The sequence below is a fragment of the Carcharodon carcharias genome, chromosome 16 (genome assembly GCF_017639515.1).
Source record: "Carcharodon carcharias isolate sCarCar2 chromosome 16, sCarCar2.pri, whole genome shotgun sequence".
NCBI classification, from domain to species: Eukaryota; Metazoa; Chordata; class Chondrichthyes; order Lamniformes; family Lamnidae; genus Carcharodon; species Carcharodon carcharias.
The window spans coordinates 81962131-81984595 of NC_054482.1; the positions used below are offsets into that span (position 1 = coordinate 81962131).

At 43.7% G+C, this 22465-nt stretch overlaps 1 protein-coding gene across 3 annotated transcripts in view; it reads right to left on the bottom strand.

The window, feature by feature from the left end:
- Nucleotides 1-22465, bottom strand: part of LOC121289122 (ERI1 exoribonuclease 3-like) — a 453717-nt gene that overhangs the window by 395885 nt on the left and 35367 nt on the right. For all 3 annotated transcript variants that reach the window (XM_041208189.1, XM_041208188.1, XM_041208190.1), the window contains exons 2-3: nt 17520-17817; nt 481-597 (exon numbers count right to left, since the gene is read on the bottom strand). In XM_041208189.1, the coding sequence (XP_041064123.1) occupies nt 481-597; nt 17520-17810 (408 nt within the window). In that variant the 5' untranslated portion in view covers nt 17811-17817. The remainder of the gene's footprint in view (nt 1-480; nt 598-17519; nt 17818-22465) is intronic.

Consider the following 22465-nt stretch of genomic DNA (forward strand, 5'->3'; position numbering starts at 1 on the left):
TCAATTGATTCACACAAATCAACCGGTCAAACAGTTAAAGCAAAAGCCCTACAAGGTGAACTAAACTTATTTTATTCCAAAACCAAGGGTCACTGTAGCAATTAACACATCACGACCAGAGATCACTAAACCAACATCAATGACCGTTTAGATTATCTCAGCAAACACCCCGAACATACGTGGAACTCTCAAGTAGTTTCTCAGCAATAACTCTGCATTTTGAACCTTGCACTAAAGCATAATGTGAAATAGTGTTATCCTCCTCCACCTCAAATTAAATTATACAAAGTCAACATCCGTTACCTATTAAATATTGTATTGAATATTGGTCAGATAAATAAAATTCTTTTATATATATATATATATATATATATATATATATATAAAAAATTGTAAGAGGAAATATTTCCAGATGACATTTTTACACTAATACAAGTAGATTCTGTGCAAGGGATACCGGCTATTTTATTAAATCCTTACCTCTGTACAAAAAGATGTAAGCTCTGGATGCACAACTGGTTGAACGTACGTATGAAACACAGACTCAATTTCCAGTGTCCTTCCATGTAGTTTTAAGATTGGGAATTCTATAATTTCCTGGGGGATAGGGTGGAGGGGTGGAAGAAATGAGAAATGTAGTGAACAAAAAAAGTTAATTTCTTCTCCCTCGGACATCTGTGTAAGGCACAAAATTTGTTAGATTCATGTTCCTAGGTCTTTAATATATTAAATTGATAAATACATAACTAAAGGCATTTTAAACAAGTAAATCTTGCTTTTAAAATGTTCGTGTCTAGTTAGATTCGGTTTTTTTAAACATTATAAGACCAACTTCGAATTAGAAATTTTATGTCAAGCATGGATTCATAACATTTCAAAGTGTCACATGTGCAAAGTGCTCTCTTAAAAAATATTTGATCTCAGGAGGTGGTGGACTCTGGCAAAGCTATTTTTAATGTCAAACTCTAGATGCCTTGAGAAGGTAATGTTGAGACTTCTCCTTAAATTGGTAGGTTACCAGCAATATAAGTGAACCTAAAAAAAGAAAAAGAATGTTTAAACAAAAAAAAAATGCTGGAAATAATCACTAGGCCTTGCAACATCTCTGGTGAGAGAAATACAGTTAACATATTCAATCTTTGCACATGTGGCACTTTAAAATGTTATGAAACCATGCCTGACATAAAATTTCTAATTAGAGGTTAGTCTTCAGAACGTAAAAAAGAGCTTAGTGGATATAATAAATTTTTTTAAATGGTAATGAAGAAAATAATGCACAGAGGATAGACAACCCTCCAGGATCTGATAGATTCCACCCCAATTATAAAAATAAATTGGTAATGAAACCACAGTCGTAATTTTCCAAAGCTCTCCAGATTCTGAAACCGTGATTTTGGGTTGTAATATTGCAAATATCACTCCAGAACTTAAGAAGCAAGGTAGGGAGAAACCAGAAAACTGCTTACTTGACAGTTGAACAGCAGTTGTGTAGAATCCATCATCAGGAGCAGAGTGACTGAGCACTTGAGCAAGTCTCAGCTGCTCAAAGAGCTTCAGCATGGATTTGTGAAAGCTACCTGATGTCTGAATAATCCAACTGAAATTTTTGAGGTGGTCGTTACTCTGGTACATAATAAAGTATCTATGGATATTGACAATATGGACTTCCAAAAGGCATTTAATAAGGTTCCGCACAAGAAATTATTAGCAAAAATGCATTAGTAATGAATTGGAGATAATCTTGTAACATGGATTGGTAATTGGTTGGGAGGTAGGAACAGAAACTAGGCAGGCCAGTGCGAATTGGATGCAGGAAATGATTGCTGCATTAGAATGGGTAGTCCCAAAGTTCACTGGACCTCGGGAATAATAATAAATCATGCCAGAAAGCTGCAAAAACATGCTGAGTCATTTGAATTTCTGGTCAACCAGGAAGGGGGAAGGCAGCAATTGGAAGCCATGGAAAGCAAAAATTGAGAGAGAGGGAGACAGGCTGCAACTGGGGTGAGGGAAGGTGTAAGAGGAAACAGTGACCAGGAGTACATGATAAGAGATCAATGGAGCGGTATGTAGTGAGTAGTGGCTAATAGCGGCCCATAGTTTTAATGTGGAGTCAGGAACAATGCTAACCTTTCTGGTTTCTCTCGCTTTCCTTTCAGGTGGAGGCAGTGGGTATCTAGGTGCAACAGGGAGAGGGTTGAAAATTGGGTAGTTCTCTTCCCAGCTCTTTCCACATCCCTATTTTACCCCTTAAACCCTCACTCTCATTGTGGCCATTATTCCTTCACCTTCCATTACTTCCTCAGCTTCTCATTATCCCTTCCCACCATCATGTTGATATTATACAAGTTTTCCGCTTACGTTCGATTTTTCCCTCCCTAAGGCAAGGGGCATTAAGGTAATTGTAATGTTCCTATTACTGTCCTGGCTATGAGCTGGAATTGGGCTTAGAACTTCTGTGGTTGCTTGGTTCAGTTAGCTACTGATTTACGCAAATCAGCAATCAGGAGATCTCAGCCATTTACTCCCGGCCTCTAGACAGTGAAAGATAGCAAAATAAATTCTCAAGCAATTCTAGGAACAAATATATTATTGATCAGTTTATGGTGAGTAGGGAATAAAACTCAAATAACAATGTGCAGCTCTTCCATTAAGTTCACCTGGAAACTTGTTGCATACACAAGGGCAGAGAACTTACAAAGTAGTGGTAAACTGATGTGAACATAATTTTAAGAATTAATTTTAGAATGATTCACAAAAATACTATTTTGTTCCCTAAAGACAATAAAGTCTAAGACTGTATCATCTTAACTCATTCCTGAAGCACAAAAGTAGTTAACTAATGCACATCAATTCTGGTATGTAGGAGGAATTCTCAAGAATACAGTTTCAGTAAAGATGTTTTACCTGCAAAGGTCTGAAGCTATGCAGATAATAATGAGGAGAAAGGTGATTATGAGGTTGTAATCTAGCTGAGGGGTTCAAATGAAGTAAAAGTAACAAAAATCATTTTTGATACTAAAGAAGTGGGGGGGGGGGGGGAAATCGCCCCAGATTTGTACTCAGTGCAATAGCAGGCGTGAAAGAAGTCATTTTACCCACCAGCTGCAATGACGGGTTTAAGAGCCGTACAGTCCCCTACCCAGCACGTCCCGCTTCATTAATAATGCATTCACAGGAAACACACCAGATCACTGGCGGAGCTGCCTCTGATTTATCCACCCCGCCATAATCTTGGGCCTTCAGTAATCCAGGCACCACTTTTAAAGGGCACCCCTGCATGCAGCTAGAACTCTCTAAGGGATCAAAAGCTGCTGGAAAGTCATGGCTGCCAAAGGAAGGAAACATGCTGGCCCCAAATTTCGCAACACCTCCCACAAGTGCCTACTGGACACAGTGGAGGCCCGCCGTGAAATCCTCTATCCCTGCTCTGGGCGAAGACCAGCAAGCAAGATCACCAATCCAGCATGGCAGGCAGTGGTAGCAGTGGTCAGTGCCAATACCCTGCAAAAGATGAGTCATCCAGTGCCGAAAAAGAATGAATGACCTCCTCCATTTCGCAAGGGTAAGACACTCTTCTCATCGCTTTCAATTCACATTCACAAACCCATCACACATCCACAAGGATCTCACTCACTGCCCGCTACCAGTTCAAGGGACATCACCATTCATTCTCTCACACACACCTTCATTTGTCCCATGGATCATCTCCTTATCATGTCCATGGCACCACTCACCACCCACACATACCAGGCATCCTTCTCATCTGGCCTGGCAGGATCCTGCTTATACTCTCTCCATCTGTATTCATGCAGTACAAGCTGGCACACAACAAAAAGGAGTGTTTGCAGACTGATGGAGGGATGCCTGACATCAAGGTCCTCACAGATTTTGAAAATAGAATTATCCATCTGGCCAGCGATGATCTGGACCGTTCCTGTGCTGGTGAGGAGGTTGTCAGTGCTCAATCATGTGAGCATCCAGCAGTGCAACATCCATCAGACAACCATGCTGTGAGTGATTTCCCTGTTTCCCAGTCCCCTGCCATGTACTAATTATCTCTCCTTGCTTTCACAGGCACATCTAGGGAGCAACCAAAGGGTCCACGAGCCAGGTCCTCAACTCAAGCCCTGAAGACACCTCAGAAGAAGAATCTGATGACACCCTAACTAAAGACCCGTCACAGCAATCACCCACATCCTCCACCAGTGCAGAAACATACATCTCAGTGGGACCTAGTTCTCGAGTAGCCTCAGGGTCACAATCTGAAGAGCAGGCAGAGGCAGGGACTTCCTAGGTTTCTATCACTCGGAGGACTGCTGGAGGAGGGAAATGTGCTGTGTCTGCACTCGGTCATATCTCAGTTGCTGTAGCTGCAAAGGCAAGCTCAGGAACATTAGGAAGGGATGGCCACTTCACTTCTCAGATTGCAAGGATTCCATCTGCCTTCAGTCTGAGCTGATAGTTCCAGCATGCCAACGCACTGAGGTCAACACAGGTGGAATGGCAGCCAACATGGAGACCTTGCTCCAGGACATTGGTCCTGCACTGCTGCGCGGGATGAACTCCATCGCAAACGCCATAGTTGACCTCCAACAGTGTCAACCAAGAGGTATGCAGGGCAGCTCAATCACACTCCAGCTACCCCTTCTCCTCAAGGAGTCAGCCAGGGGCCGTCGGACACCCATAGGGAGCATGACCAGCAGCTCAACCTGGGCCATCCAGGGTGACTCTAGGAATGTCCGGCTGATCCAAATCCCCTTTTCCTGTGACCCCCACAGCTTCAGTTCAACAGGCTGATGAGGATGTAGCTGGCCCACAGCAGGATTCCCAAAACAGGCTGGGGTCCTCTAGGCCTCAGCCCTCCAGAGGATGCCTGCCAAGGTCATCAAAGACAGGGCATAGTAGTCACCAGGATGCCTCTATCTCCGCTGTGGATGTTGGGGGAGCACCAAGTAGTAGTGGCAGAATTAGGAAGGTTAAGAAGATGCAGTTGCACAGCCTAGGCATGTGTGTTAATTACTTGTACTGAATGTTCATTATTGTAAATAAACTCCCAAGAATGTCTCCTTGCCTATGGCTCCTTGTAATGATGAGCAGTGTTCGTGTCAGTCAGATGTGAAACCTTGGTTCCTGCACAAGGTAAAGGCAGGTGTCTCAGTCCAGGGCCTCTTCCCTGTGCAGTGTGTAATCTTCAGACCAAAGTGATGGGCCACCACCACACTCACTGGACACATTAGTGATGCATGCACCTCACTGATGCTTGTCATTGCTACCAGAATATCATGGACCAGGCATCGCAGAGTTCTGTCATTCTCTCTTGTGTGCTCTCAGCACCTTTGAGGTGGGGCTGGCCCACCATCACTTCAGCATCTGTGACCAGTGACGCTGTGCTCCTGAAGGGGACAGGTGCTGAAGGCTGACAAAAGATCAGATGCATTTAAAGTTTCACAGCTGCATCTCCATGATATGACCCTGATCACAGAACGCAAGCGAGCTGCCCAGACAGGAGTCAGACATTCACAGAGGCTATGTGAAGATCTCTGGAGTGTCCTCACTGCATGTCATCATCATCCTCCTAGAATCTAGTGATTATTAGGGCCTCAGCTGCACCTCCATGATATGAGCCTGAGCACTAAGGGTATGTGTGCTACCATCAGCCAAACAGGAGTCAAACATTCACAGGTGCCAGATGAGGATGTCAGGACTGTCCTCACTGCATCTCATCATCATCCTCCACGAAGCTTGCAGTTATGAGGGCCTCCCGAGCTCACCTGCCTCATCTGGCCAGTGCAATGGCCTCATCGCCAGCATCCTCACCTTCAAGGACCTCGTCATTCCCTTCGACACCCTCCTTATCGGAGGAGACGTACAGTTCTTCCATCTCCTCCTTAGCCAGGTCCTCCCCGCCATTGCAGCACCAGGTTGTGTAGGGCGCAATAAGCAATGATATGCGCGACACCCTCGGTGGATTGTATCGCAGTGCTCCACCAGACCTGCCGAGGCACGAGAACCTCATTTTCAAAATGCCGATCGTTCGCTCCAGGTCGCAGCATGTGCCTCATTATACCGTCGCCCTGCTGCAGTCCGAGGTTGCCACACAGGTGTCATCAGCCACATCCTCTGTGGGTAGCCCTTTTCCCCAAGGACCCAACCCTGCAGCCTCTCTGGACCCTGGAAGCTTTCAGGGATCTTAGACATGCAAAGGATGTAGGAGTTGTGGACCCGCGATGGCAATTCTGCGCAGACCTGTAGGGTGCGTTAGTGGTGGTCGCACACCAGCTGAACATTCAGCAAGTGGAAGCCCTTGTGGTTGACGTAGTTGACGGCTTGTTGCCTCGGAGATCTAAGCGCCACGTGAGTGGAGTCGATAGCATCCCGCACTTGTGGAAAACCAGAGATCTGTGGAAATTCCAGCACTCCTGCCTCCTGGCTTTCTTGATCCTGATTGGAATGCACAAAGTTCTGTGCCTTCACGAGGATGGCGTCCATGACCTCTTGGCTATACTTGTGTGGAGGCTTGCAAGATCCCGCACAGGTCACATGTGGAGCCCAAGAAAGAGCCACTGGCGTAAAAATTGAGCTCCGCAGTTACTTTCACAGCAACTGGCAGTGGATGCCCTCCATGTCTCCACGGCGTCAAATCCTGCAGCAGGTGGCATATGTGACCAACCAGTTCCCTAGAAATGAGCAGTCTTCAGCGACATTGATCCTGTCTTCAGTAGGTATGACAAGTGCTGTTTATAGACCCTGGGTCTAGCGATGGGCCTACGAGTGACAGCTCTCTATGAATCTTCAGCTGCATACGCTGTAGGCCCTGCTGCCCCTTCATCTTGAGGGAGATGCTCCTCCCTTTGCCAAGCCAGGCCTCTCCACCGTACTCTTCTTCTTCTTCTCTGCTCCTTCTAAGTCATGAGGCATACCACTAAATCACCAGGCTCCATGATGCTGATGTTGTCCTCCACCAGGATCAATGAGTTAGCATGTGTGTCCTAAGAACCTCTCTTGGTTAAGTCTGAAGGCCCCAGCATGCATGCAGAAGAGTTCTGGCCACCACTTGGATGGCCAGTGTGTAGTGCACTTCATGTCTGTCCAAAACCCCATCCACTCCACTTGACCGATCAGCGGCAGCTTCAGCCACTGAACTACATGCTGTGCTCTCAGCTCAGGCTTTCTCCTAACCCACACTGCAAGCTGAGCTGTTAGCTCATGGTAAGAAGCTGTAAGTACCTCCACCAGTGACTGCGCCATGGGGATTCTACAACTTGCCCCATCGACCAATTGCTTGCTGCCCCCTAAAGCGCACATTAATTTGCAGTCTGTACCCAAGGGGTGAAACGTTCTGGAGCATTTGGTGGCACTTACATGCTTTTGTATTGCTTGAGTGGGCAGAAAACCTTCAGAGGCCCGACTCTAAGCATGTCAATGGAGCTGCTGCTGAACGGTCTTAACTAGGAAGAATGCCCACTTTTGACAAGCTTTTCCAAGTGCATGGGCGCTTCCCTCAGTTGGCCCCCACCATTCAAAGATGGAGCAGATGACCGCAAACTGGTTTCACAATGGCGTGAAACCGATTTTTGGCCTTCTCACCATATTGTCCCCTCTCCACCCACCATGACCTCCAACGCCAAAGAGGCTAGAAGATTCCACCTTAAGATACAGCCAATGTTATTCAAAAATAAAGCAAATTTCAATTTCTTTTTAAATCATGGTTTTAATTTGATTGGTTTGGCACTAATGTCAGCATAATACATTTCCTACATACAAGAAAAGGGTATTGATTGAGGTACCACCATTTCAAATTTTTCAAAACATAGTCTGTAATTTACTTTATTAAAGCTTACAGAATAACATCTGGTGGAGCCTACAAGATGCAATGGAATTTCAGACTGTCCTTTCAGGTCCAGAATTGAGTTCAAATTCAAGGGCAGAAATTTCCCGTTGGCATGTGGGGGCAGGCCCCGCATGCCAACGAGTAAAATGACACGTGGTGATGTTGGGCGAGCGTTCTGGTGCACCATCGTGATATTTCGGTGGGCAGGTGCGCGATGATCTCCGATGTGTGCCTGCCATTAACGGGCCACTTGAGGCAACAATTGGCAGCGATTTTTCAGGGCCCGTGGGATCTTCAGGTCGTCGCAAGGATGCAACGAGCAGGACATATTTGTATAAACCTCATCCACGGGCAGGAAAAGAGGGGTCAGTGGTGTCGTGAATGTGCTCAGTCAAATATTTAATTTGGTAAGTTATGGATACTTGCCTGTGTGAGCAGAAATACTTCAAAGCTCATACCAGCTGCTTGGACAGGACTTACAACCTTCAGGTCAACATTCTGCAGTGAAGATCCTTTTTGGGGCCTGCAGGTTTCAGGAAGCCTTCCCTTAGCGCAGGAATGGGAGTTGTGCTCTCCACTGAGGAGGAAGGGAGGGTCAGAAGGGGGAGGAGGCCAGGAGTGCACATTCAACCTCCAGGGGAGCCACCTTTGGGAGGAGAGGTGCAGGGCCAACAGGAAGTCCAATGCGGAAGGGGCCGCAGAAGACACAACTATCCTGCTGCCAGGGTATACAGGTGGCGAAGCAGCTACCTCAATATGTCAGAGGTGCAGTGCCAAAGGAAGCTCCGTCTCTCAAGGAACACAGTCAATTCTATCTGTCAGATGATAGGCCCTAAGACCTGTGTGGGTCTGTGTGGGTGGACACCCAATGCCAGTGGCTCTAAAGGTCACAACTGCCCTCAACTTCCATGCCTCTGATTCTTTCCAGGGCTCAGTGTCTCTCAATCAGCTGTCTACACTTGTGTCAAGCAGGTGACAGACGCTCTGTTCAGGTGTGCATTGACATTCATCCACTGTCATCCACTATCGTCCACTATCGCTGGGACCAGGCCAGCCAGACAGAGCGAGCCAGAGGCTTTGCAGCGATTGCTGGCTTCCCCCGTGTCTAGGGTGCTATAGACTGTACACATGTGGCCGTCAAGGCGCCAGCAGATAAGCCCAGTGCCTTCGTCAACAGGAAGGGTTTCCACTCTATGAACGTGCAGATAGTGTGTGATCACCGGATGCAGATTCTACAAGTTTGTGCAAGGTACCCAGGCAGCTCCCACGACACCCACATCCTCAGACACTCCCAGGTGCCGGGGCTCTTCAGTGCTCCAGCGTGGCTGGATGGATGGCTGCTGGATGACAAGGGCTATCCCCTCAGAAGGTGGCTCATGACGCCTCTCCATCATCCAAGTACAGAAGCTGAGCAGTGGTACAATAGGAGCCAGGGCACCACAAGGGCTGTGGTGGAGAGAACCAGCGGTTTTCTCAAGATGTGCTTCCGATGCCTGGACCGCTCAGGGGGCGCACTCCAGTACCCCCCAGATCGTGTGTCGCTGATAGTGGTTGCATGCTGCACTCTCCACAATCTTGCACTGGAAAGGGGCGACACTGTGGATGAAGAAAACATTGACGCAGTTTCTGTGGCTGCACATGATGAGTCCAGCAGTGAGTCCAAGGATGATCACCCACAGGGAAATGCTGAGTGGTTAGACGCTGACCTGGGTATACTCCAGGGAGGCAGGGACACCCGGGAGGCTTTAATCCAACGAGCCTTCAGCTAGAACACCACAGATGGACCTCCAGGACAAGCCTGTGCTGCAGGCTCCAGACTCAATACCTGAATGCTAAATCTGCCTGGATAGGCACATTAATTAACATTAGGTTACGGGGAGAGGGCGGGAAACTGGAGTTGAGGCCGAAATGAGATCAGCCATGATCGTATTGAATAGCGGGGCAGGCTCGTGGGGCGGAATTGCCTACTCCTGCTCCTAGTTCTTACCTTCGTAACTAAGAGCCTTGTCAATCAAGCTCAATGTGACACAACTCACTCATAACATCATGGGTAACCATCCATCTGCAAAGGAAAAGAGTCACCCTTGGCCATGGTCACATGTCTAAATTTAATGAAATAACAAAATGAACGTGAGGAAACAAAATGACAAAGGTGTTAAACAGCACACCAACTAATCATGACTTAATTGCAGGGCAATACAAAAGCAACAGTGAGAAGCCCATGGTGTGCCTAAGGTGCCTTAAATTTATACTTTCGGGTGCTACGTCTAGGCACTGTCCCCTTGCTGGGACTGGCATCTGAGACAACCTACTCACTATGCTGTCCTGTTGGCCTCGGTGATCCTGGCGGCCGTCCTCTGGGCTGTGGAGTCTGTGCTGGCCCCGCCTGGGAGGGAGCGGCCAGTTCCACAGCTGGCATCTCCCCAGTCGTCGCAGCCTCATTGGATGCAATGGTCACTGGCAGAGGGGTGGAGGAGCTGCTGCCCTCATCCGGAGCGCCCTGAGGGGACCTCGCAGAGATGACAGGCAGCTGCTGCACAGACATGAGATCGCTTCGGACCTCCCTGCTCACTGTAGATGGATGGGCACCAAGTTGGGAAACTTGGTGCCCAGACCATCTCCCACAGTGGCACTGAGGACAATGCCGATGTGAGTGCTTGCTGGTCCGAGCACATTCCCAGAAAGCCCTGGTTGGTCTCTTGGAGGAGCCTCTCCACAAGAGTCACCACTCTCTCCATGGAGGAAGCATGGTGCTCGGACCTGAGGCTCATTGCATCGGCGATGGTCCGTGTGGACTCCTCCACCACAAAGACCAAGTCAAGCATTCCCTCATGTATCTCTGCCAGATCCTCCCACACATCCTGCTGGACTTCCAGCGTTTGTTGCCTCATGGACAACTCTAGAGGCACATCATCAGCCACTGACCGAGCATGTGCCTGGTCTCCTGCAGTCCTCTGACTGCTGGCGCCATGGGCAATCTCTGTCTCCGCCAACTCCTCCAGCGACTGTGAAGTGCCCTCACCACTGTGCACCGGGACACCAGCCAATGATCTAATTCCCAGCAAGATGCTAGTATCTGCGCTGGTGCCTGCCTAGCAGAGATGGTGTGATGCTGGTGGGTCAGAGACTTCAGGGCCCTCAGGTATGACAGGGGGCCCCTGTGCCTCCTTCTCCCAGCTCTGCTCTGATGATGCTGAAAGAAAGATCAAGGACATTTGATTAGTAACGTGGAGACAAAGTCAATGTGCATCCCTGTACCCCGGATCATTGTGTGCTCATCCTTCCATAAGCAATGGTCAAGCCATGTTGCAAACTTCAATCACTGAACGTTCAGCAGTGTCATGGCTGCTGGGACACTAATGGTGACCTTAGTGCTGGGCTAACATACCTGCCTGAGGCACCCCAGTCTTACCAACACCAGTGGACCTGGGCACATGGCACCTCTCCAGAGGGCCTCCTACTCAAACCTGATAATGATCGCCAACTGGACCGCCCTCCGCCAGTCCTCAACCGCTCAGCGGCATTATGAGCATTCTTCTCTTGAAAAGGAAAGAAGAACATTGATTAGTGCAACTTGTACCTGGAATCTCTTTGCTGCCGTCCCACCCCAACCCCGAGTGGGACATTGCAAGGCTCCAGTGCCTCCTCACGCCGCAGCCGCCACACACTCACACAAAGATGCCAGGCCTGTCCCCCCAACTTGGCCAAATGCTGCCTACATGACTTTGGCACTAACCTTGCAAAGCAAGGAGGTGCAAGCACGTGGAACGCAAAGGGCAACAGATGGATTGGTGCCCCGCCACCTGGAAGCTCCCCTCCCAGTATGTCAGCACCCTGACTTTGACAAGTTTTGCAGTTCCAGCACTGCACCTAGGTACAGCTCCTCCAGGGTGCCCCCAAAATGGTAATGTGGGTGTCACTGTACCACATGCTGCAAGTTCAGAACCCATCTCATCACCACCCTCTCAAGGTGACCTAGGCATGGGCAATATCTGCTGGCCCACCCAGTGAAGGACACATGCTGTCAATGATTCATTGCAGTAACTACACTCAGAGTTGGGGGTGGGGGTTGGCGGCCAGGGGGGAAAGCCTACCTGCTGATTTAAGTGACCAATGCCAACATGGTACACACCCTTCCTGAGCACAAGAAGTCGTTGAAACGCTTGCGGACACTGGATCCAGGTGTGTTGCACCACATCGCAGGAGCTCACTGTCTTTGCCACCTCCTCCCAGGCACGTTTGGTCATATGGGGGGGGCCTCCTCCAGTCTCTGGGAACGAGGACCTCCCGCTGTGCTGCCACCTCCCCGAGGAAGGCAGCAAGTCAATCGTATGAGAAACGAGGGGCACAGTGCCCCTCTGCCCTACCCTCCTGCCTGGCCTGCTCACCAGCAGCACTCTGGGGAGCCTTTCTGCTGGCCATGTTTGACAGCTTTGCAAGGCTAAATACAGGAGCTCTCTTAAACGGGCCACCTGATCGCCATTGGACCCGGAGGTCATAGCAGCCCTGCCACCGCCCGCCCACTTCCGCTATCTTTGGGAGCCGTGTTTCACGCTGGACTGGCCTTAATTGGCCCACCTGTGTAAGACGGCAGCGTGGACCGATTGCGGGCAGCGATTGGGTCCGCGCCTGCTCCCGCACAATCCGCACGACAGGCAGAAAATTCTGCCCCAAGTCTTGCTCCATGTGGCAAAGTATACTTTGAATTTAAGAGCAATACCCAATGGACACATGCTCATTGCATAAAACTACCTACTAATTTGCCAATCCCACTAGTATAACAGTGGGACAGTATGGGTGACCCTCTGTGGTTAAAGTTAAGACACATTACTAAGACAGGTTAGGTGGAGCTAGAGTCTGTATCTAATGACTCATTATACTAAGAATGAAATCAATGATCGGGAACTTTTTATATTGGATTCTGAATCAACTTCACCCAGCTGGAATAACTTGTGGCCATTTAACTGATCATACGACGGACCCTGTCACCAGTGTGCATGGTTGAGGCTATGGTAGTACAACGACATATGTAATGCCATCTTAACATTTACAGTCTGCCATTTCACATGACTAGCAAACCAGACTATGAAACTGCCCAACAGTTTTACTGAAGACATTTTCTCCAGGATTCTCTTGGTCTCCTTACCTAAGAAAACATATACTTGCTATAGAGGGAGTGCAGCAAAGATTCACCAGACTGATTCCTGGGATGGCAGGATTGTTGTATGAGGGGAGATAAGGTTGACTAGGCCTGTATTCACTGAAGTTTAGAAGAATGAGAGGAGATCTCATTGAAACATATAAAATTCTGACAGGGATGGACAGACTGGGTACAGGGATGATATTTCCTCTGGCTGGGGGATCTAGAAAAAGGGGTCACAGTTTCAGGATACAGATAGACCATTTAGGACTGAGATGAGGAGAAACCTCTTCACTCAGAGGGTGGTGAACCTATGGAATTCCCAACCACAGAGGGCTGTGGAGGTCAAGTCACTGAATATGCTTAAGAAGGAAATAGATACATTTCTGGACTCTAAAGGTGTCAAGGGGTATGGGGAGAGCGCGGGAGTTTGACGTCATGATAGAGGATCAGCCATGATCATATTGAATGATGGAGCAGAGCAGGCTTGAATGGCCGAATTACCTATTCCTGCTCCTATTTTCTATGTTTCTATGATTCAAGATCAGACTACTCATTAAGATAGGTAGTAAGAGCAGGTGGGGAGATGGGTAAAGGAGTGTCTAGTCTTGATGCTGCAATCATCATAGTGTGGGCCAGGTGGTCTTTCCGTCCTGTGAATTTCATATGCTTGTAAGTCCATTTAAATCTAAATAGTCCATAATGGACTGTTTAGTAATCACTTCATTACCTTAAATACAGCATTAGGAAGTTTAGAAATCTTTGATTTTGAATGACCAATATAACTAGGATCAGATGCATGCAAATTCTGGCCCATGAGTACTTTAACCATGATTTACCTTCCATTGCTGCTGAAGTAATTTGGTGAGGGCAATACAATAATTTCTTCAAAAGCAAGTAACAGGCTTACTCTGGTACTTAAAAAAAAAGAGGTACCAGGCTTTTCGGTAGTTTGTGGTCATACAGGGTAGGACAATTATGGGAGGATGCTGCAGCATACGGAAAGGTTGAGGTAAACTGTAAGCCATAACAATGAAAACAATGGTTTATTAATAGTGTATCAACTCTGAAATGTCACTGCCTGGAAGCACACACCAGCAGGCATTAGTCTGTGTAATATATAGCAATTTCTACCTTCTCTTCTGTAGGCAGTTTATATTTTTTGTGGCTATTCTGGCTTTCACTTGTGTACTATTGTGATTAGGCTAGATGTATCATCTGGCGTAACCATACTGACGGATACAATATACCTTACAAGTCATCTAGAATAATCAATGATTACTTGCAATGATCTGATTCCCAATATTTGGGGAGAAAAAGTGCCTTACGAAACTCTCCCAGATGCTCTGGCTGAGATTTTGAATCTGCAGTGAAATCTATTTTAAGAAACAACACAAAATACTTCTCACCATCCTCTGGTAACAAATTACAACACAAGTAAAATGGGTGTACAGGAACTTGTTTTTCAATATTTACTTCTGTTTTGATTTACACTATAGCCTTTTCTAAATAATTTATGGCATGATAAATTTATTGCACAGTGCAAGCTAACTGCAAATAAGAATTGCCAAATAATTAGATTTTAGTGCAATGCTTATAAATTATCCACTGATTTGTCCAGACTTGTTTGTCAGCCCTGTTGTGCTTTAGGTCATCTTTGACATTTTGGTGTTTGTGTTTTAATTGCTGATTTACACTTTGACAGATGAGTCTTGATGCCTGATGTCCAGGACTGTGATGTCTAAAGGGATTCAAGGCAATTAGAAGAGAAGTGCTCACCTTAGAAATAATGTTATGCTATATTCTTTCTCTTTAGATTTCATTTAAGAGCAATACAGCACAGAACGAATTGTCTTACATTTTCATGACAGGTGCAGGATTGGAGTTAAATGGGGATTTCACAATATACAATGATATATAATACTTTGGGTTGAAAATGAAACATATCTGCATAGCATTAGACTGCTCATAGCATTACTGACTACATTATGAATAAAATTTGCTTTGATAAAAAAATTGATTCTATAATCAGTAATTTTTAATATAACAGTGATAGAAATTGCATTAGGTGATTTTTTAAAATGTTTATTCCCAACCCTTTGTATAACAGAAGAGCACATAATTGCTTTTGGTCATTGTTTCATTCCATCTTGAGGTGACACAGTGAAATTCTTTGTATCAAAGTTAAATAAATATGATTTATATATATGCATTCCTTTTACAGTAAAACTTTGATCAAAATGCACCTAAAACAGGGTTAAAAGATTTTGGAAACTACAATACAGATTCACGACTACATTATTAGCGCTATTTAGCTGTGCACTGGTCTGGAAACAGTGCTGTAATTGTAATTAATAAACCATTAAAGGTCAATATTTTAGGTGCTACTTAAAAGATAAGCAAAACCAACATCTTTAAAAAATATCTGGCCAAACTAATTGAAAAACTTAGGAAAGGCTGAGGGGTTTCAATAAGAAAGATTTGACTAACATGGTGAATTGGCATGGTGGTGGCTCACATTCAAGCACATGGTGTCCCAAAGTGATAAGATGCAGATTTGATTTCCTTCTCCCTATACTCTATGAAGTTCCTAATTTTAGCTGCACTGTTGCTCGACTATTCAAATTGGAAGCTAGGCACTTGCTTGTGCATGAAAAAACAAAATTAAAGCCAGAGTTGTCTTCTGGCTATTGTCATACAATTCCTTCTGGCATGCTCAGAGGTATATGCACAGGTCTGAAGCTAAATGTCCCACTCTCACTTCACCCACTCGACTCTTGGGAAGACAAAAAGAACTGACAATATCATATACTTCCCAAGAACGTGACTGAGAATAGAGTTTTTATTAAATTAAAAAGAGAAAAAAGCCTTGATGGCAAAATAATTTCTCATTAAAATAGACATATCAAGCTTGAAGATAAAGTTTAATCAAATAATTTATCAGTAACTTTAACAAAGTACCTATACCCCTGTTTTGAAAAAAGGTGCGAAGTTAAAGTTCATCTACTGTGGAAGCCACCATTAAATCAGCTTTGCGGGGGATGCTTGCACTCAAAATGGCCATTAAGTGGCAGGACTTTGCAATCGCCACCTTAGTAACAGTAAAGGTTATAAACTAAAAGGTGCTGGCATGTCATCAGACTGCCACTTGTGATATTTCAAATGAGATAAAAATATTATAACAAAAAGTAAACACAAAGTACATATGGTGTTCCTTTAGGATTTTTTTATGCAGCAAAATGGAAACTAAGTCCATGCCAGGATAATTAGCAACATTCACAAATCCAGTTTGCCATAATTTCTAGACTTCCCTTAAGTATACTTCTTCTATACTTCTTAAACGTTAATGGCTTCCCAATTCCCAATTAATAATTCCCAATCTGTTAAGTTAGCTGATCTCAGCCAGAGCAGTAGTGTGGGCACAATTAGTAACTTTTAGCACCCATGGACTAGGAACATTGATTTGATTATGTAAATTGGGCATCTCTTCACTTGAAAGCTGAAAGGTGATTTTTTTTTTAGGATTCTAAAAGGTTTAGATAATGTGGACCATGTCAAGTTATTTCACCTTGTCTGGAAAAGTAGAACCAAAGATCATGGCCTAGCTTGAAAACTAGTAATTTCAAAATGAATCTGTGGAAACAATATTTCAGTAAGGGAGTTATCAATCTCAAGTAGTGTATGGGCTTAGTGCGACTCTCAGCTATATCTGATTTTATGGCTCTCCATAGGCAGATTACATAATTGCTTTTGGTCATTGTTTCATTCCATCTTGAGGTGACACAGTGAAATTCTTTGTATCAGAGTTAAATAAATATGATTTATATATATATGCATTCCTTTTACAGTAAAACTTTGATCAAATTGCACCTAAAACAGGGTTAAAAGATTTTGGAAACTACAATACAGATTCACGACTACATTATTAGCGCTATTTAGCTGTGCACTGGTCTGGAAACAGTGCTGTAATCGTAATTAATAAACCATTAAAGGTCAATATTTTAGGTGCTACTTAAAAGATAAGCAAAACCAACAACTTTAAAAAATATCTGGCCAAACTAATTGAAAAACTTAGGAAAGGCTGAGGGGTTTCAATGAGAAAGATATCCTTTGCTAGTGTCAGGCTTAACCTTATGTTCAGGTGTCCAATGGTCAACTAAAAGTCTATGAGGCTCAAAAAGAAATCTAAGGGTACAAAACTAAAGGCAAATTGCAGTGTTGATTATCTGTCACTAGATGTCACTATTGCAATTAAATATTAAAATGATATATTTACGAAGGATGCAAAAAACATCTAGAAGCAGATCATTATTGTTTTGTCAAGTTCCTCTTCACTTTGACTCCCAGAATGTAACAGTGTACTCCTACAAATTGGACATGTAAGTCTAAATTAACTCCTGTATTCAGAATGCTGGATCAATACGGCATCTTGGTACAAGATAATTATTATATGGCTCATAGAAACACAGTTGCAAATATCCATTGTTTAGAATTGATAAGAAATTTATAGGAGAAAAGTATGAGAAGATTTATTATGCAAAATACCTGAGGCTTTATCATTTGTTTATCACACGTTGCTTCAAAATCCAAAACCAAAAAATTGTGGTAAGTTTGCGGATGAAAAGATGATCTAGATGATGGCTGCTGTCCTGAAGCCATGTTATTATCAACCAACAGAGGCAGTGATTGAATATCTGAGTATTGCCTGTTAGAAACCAATTCTGCACTTCGTCTCTCAGAAGGGAACAAAAATACTGAAGCTTGTCCCAATTCAGAACTTCTGTGCAAATTACGAAGAAAACTGGCACTTCTGATCCAATGGATAAACTGCACCATTGGGTTTCTGTAACAAATCAGTAGAAATTCAGAGCATTAAGAAACCATTGAATAGCATAAAGATTTACAGAACTAATAGTTATTTGAAGGCATGATGTCAGAATATAGCAAACATTCAAAACCAAGAATTCACCTATTCAGTTGTAAATTGTTATGGACATCTAGAAATCTTGTTTATGTGTGAGATTTGTATGAACTTATTTTTTTCAGGTTACTCATTCCTACCCTTTTTCCTTTCCTTATCCAAGCTAGGAGGCTGGCACTGAAGAGCCATATTCCTCCCTAATTTACTACAAATACACTAGCAAAGTGAGAAAGCATTGTACTTATAAACTGCTGATTATCAGTAGCATTAATATCCACTTTGTTGAATAAATGAACAGCAACATTGTTTTCTGAATCATGGTTAACAACTACACTGGCAGTAATGTATGGTGCAAAAATTAAAATTCAGGCAATGTCAGTTGTAACACTGTAGTCGAGGGAATTTTGGGCTTTATTTATAAGCTACCTAATCTTGGTAAAATCACATAGAAGACAAAAAGACGGAAGGAAAAATTGTCTGAACATCATCTTCCATCATTTTGGTCAATGAAAAGCTAACTGTCAAAATTAATAAACAATCTTAGGAACAGCAAGTATTTTCAGGACCTGAATACTTTAATGAAGAATTAGACTATGCAACTGTTACACAGTTCATATGTTTTTTTTAAATCACTGATTTCCTGCCTAAGGGTGAGGGTTAATCTTGTGGAAACACCAACAAGAACAGTAGCCATCTGTTGAAGGGTCTTCGTTTGGTCCTATAGGCGGAATTTTCTGCCTATCAGGCAGGCAGGCCCGACCCAATCTCCGGCGGGCAGAGAGCCGGAGAAGCGGGCTGCACCACCATTTTACGTGGGCGGGCCAATTAAGGCCCGCCCAGAGTGGCGTCCAGCGGGAAGCGCTATGCGCACAAAAGAGCGCACATCTCCATGAGGCAGTGTGCAGCCTCAGGAAGATCACTTCCGCTTTGAAAAAGATTAAAAATAGAAAAAAAAATTCCCTGACGTGTCCCCCTCATGTGACACTAAAATTTTATTAAACTTTTTAAAACCCTGCATGAAACCTCATCCCGCTGGTTTTTTCTATTTGCCGCCAGGGCTCTTGGCCGACCCGCCAACCTTAAGGTTGGACGGGCAGGTCCTTTAATTGTTTAAATGATCCTGTCAATGGCCTCAATTGGCCGTTGACAGGTCAGCGAGCCCGCAGCTGATTTTGCTGCGCCCTCGCCTGCCTGAAAATTTAAATGGGGCGGGATGACATCGGGGGTTCCACCCGACATCATCCTGTGTCATTTTATGCGTCGGCGAGCAGGCCCCGCCTCCTGCTTGCTGATGGCAAAATTCTGCTCTTTTTTTTCACTATGTTCATCAGGCAAAGTTCTAGATCCATCACTCATCCCTTGAGAGCTTCCTTTTCATGGGACACTGGCATCAGTACAGAAATAGGACAGAACTGCACTGATGGAATGGGCTCCACCCATATGGAAATGGAACTCATGGACTAGTGAAAAGGGTAAATAGGGGGGCAGCAGATATTTTAAGATGGGCTTGGGGTTAGGTATAAGAATCTACAAGAAATGGAAAAAAGCTTCGATATAAATGAAACAGGAAAGGACAGCATAGGACAGGCAAAAGTAAGGAAGGACATTGCTAGTGAATTAACAGTTATGTAAGGAGGTGTAAAAAGAAAAGTGAAAGGAACTGCTACTAAAAATAGGTTAAACTGTACAGCAATGCACAGTGCTGGTTATAAAATAGAGACAGTAGAAGTAATAATACATTACAAGGAACTGGATCTGGGAGGGACATGACTACAGAAAAATCAGGACTAGGAATTAAACATTACAGGGTGGAATATTATTTAGAAAGATAGAAGAGGTGAAAAGGGGAGGTGGAGTAGTTGTACTTAATAGAGATAACATAATGGCAACAGAAAAAAGTGTTGCAGTTATCAGTAAGACAGAAATAGAATCCATGTGGATAAAGATAAAAGATTACAAAGGATCAATCACACTAATAGGTGTAGACTACAGGATGCTTAATAGTGGAAGGGAGGTCGAGGAAGAAATATGCAAACAAATTATGGAAATAAGTAAAAAAAAGAATAATAATCATGGGGATATCAACACTCAATTTCAACTAATTGGCAAGTAGAGATAGGTAAAGGGAATAAAGGAATGGAGATCCACAACATGCTTTTCTTTATTTGTTCTTGGGATGTTAGCGTTGCTGGTGAGGCCAGCATTTATTGCCCATTCCTAATTGCCCTTGAACAAATGGTGGTGATCGGCCTAGAGCTGAGTGCCATGTTAGGCCATTTCAGAGGGCAGTTAAGAATTAACCAATTGCTGTGGATCTGAAGTCACACATAGGCCAGATTGGGTAAGGATTTCTTCCACTGGAGAATTTTAGTGAACCACATCAGTTTTTACACCTATCCAGTAGTTTCACTATTAATCAGAATAGCTTTTTAATTCCATATTTATTAATTAATTGAATTTAAATTCCTCCAGCTGCCATGGTGGAATTTGAATTATATGTCCAGAGTATTATTAGTCTGGGTTTATGGATTACTGGTGCTGTACATTACCACAATGCTACCATCACCTATGTACAGGACACCTTTTTCTGATCCAGTATGCAAGGACACTGACAAGGGAAGATTCAAAGCTGGATCTGTGAATGGGGAATGAACCAGAGCAGACTAAAGCAATAAAAGTAAGGGAACATCTAGACAATAGTGTCCATAGCACATACTGTTTATCTCAACCATTATTTTAAAGTGTAAGCATGACAAAAACCAGGGCAATCAATTGGAGAAAGGCCAATCTTGAAGGGGCTGAAGTTGGGAAAATAAAATGGACAAAAATATTGGCAAACAATTATGTAAGGGAGCAATGGGAAACATTTAAAAGAATTTTCAACAGAGTCCAGGAAAATATATTCTGCTAAAAAATCAAGAACTAAATATCAATGAGAAGTAACAGATGAATAAAGACATAAGGGAAAAATTGAGGGGGAGAAGGGGCATATGTTAGGTATGTGGATAGTGAGGAAGAACATGATAAGGGAGAATACAAAAAGATTGAAGACAAATCAAAAAAAATCAAAGCAAAAAAAAACCTAAGAAATCAAATCGTCAAGGAACATAAAAAGAGTAAAATATTCTATAGTCAAAAATTATCACTATTATAAAGTTTATAAAATTGTTACTTTTTGGAAGTGTCTTTAATTTAAGGTAAAATGAAGAGGATCATGTGACCTGTTCTGAAGTCTGCCCGACAGGAAGCCTCGATGGTTTGATTGTGAGAGATTAAAGGGGGCCCAAATTGTTTTACTAGGAACAAGGTGTTTACACTTGGAGGCAATGGCAGCAGCCTTTGTGTATATGGATAGACTCTCCAAAGTCCCTGTTGAAAATGTTAGTTTATAAATAGTTGTGCTTTAAACTGTCTATTTGCTTCCAAGATAAAAGAAAGTTGAGGTCTCAAAGATAACCAATAAGCATTTTCACCTGGATACAAGGCCCATGTGATTCCCACTGCCATGGAGAGGGGCTTTGAGCACAGAAACTCACAGACAGTTTAAGTATGTCTGTGAAGTGTGTTTTTGGTTGCGCTAAAAGAAAAAAGGGAAATGTGGGTAACAGTATAAATTACCTACAATATTTGGTCAGTAGCACTTTTGAACTTTTGTTATGGTAAAAGTCTTAAAATGTGAAATCTTGCTATGTCATTCTTTCAGCTATTAACTGAATCTTTTAAAAAGTTATTGGTGTTTGCAGGATAATAACAAATTGGAGGCTCATCCAGGATTTCAAATCTACGGGTTGAGACAGGTACACTGGGTTTGGCCAGAATTTAAATGAACATTGGGCCATAACTTTTGAGCTCCCCAGGATTGGATTGCGACGAGTGCCCAAAGATGTGCTTTGGAATCCTTCTTGGAACTTCATAGGTCAGGGTTTGCATAGCAATTGCCCAGAAGTACAAACCTCCTCTGGGCAATTGCCCTATGCTGTGAACCATCCGAAAATGTGATTTAAGTAGCAAACTTTGGATGGTTCTGGCTGTGTTACACAAATAGTTACCCAGAAAAAGTTAGAAGAATTAAAACTTCTTCTAACTTGTGGGTAACTACTGTAAAGACCCAGGTGAATCCAGATAAACCACAGATGGAGTTAGCTAGGATTCAGTTGCAGATGAAGCAATTTGAATTGGAAAAGTAAATGAAAAAAACTTAACTTGAAAGTGACAGAGAAAACCAAAAGGTTGAACTTGAAAAAGAGCAAAAAGGAAAAGGCAAATGTGAAAACTTGAATTAGAATTCCAAAGGGAAGAAAAAAAGAAAGAGAGGGAAGTCGGGAAATTTGAACTGGATAAAGGTTTTGATTACTTGAACTGTTGGGGGAGTAGCAGATGATTCAGATTTAAATGCAGGTTTTGATTTGCTAAGGAATATTTGCCTAGTTCCTAAATTCAGTGAGGAAGGAGTTGAAAAGCATTTTATATAATTTGAGAAAACTGATACTATCTAACAATTTTTAAAAATTTGCTCATGGGATGTGGGTATTGCTGGCTAGTCCAGCATTTATTACTCATCCCTAATTGC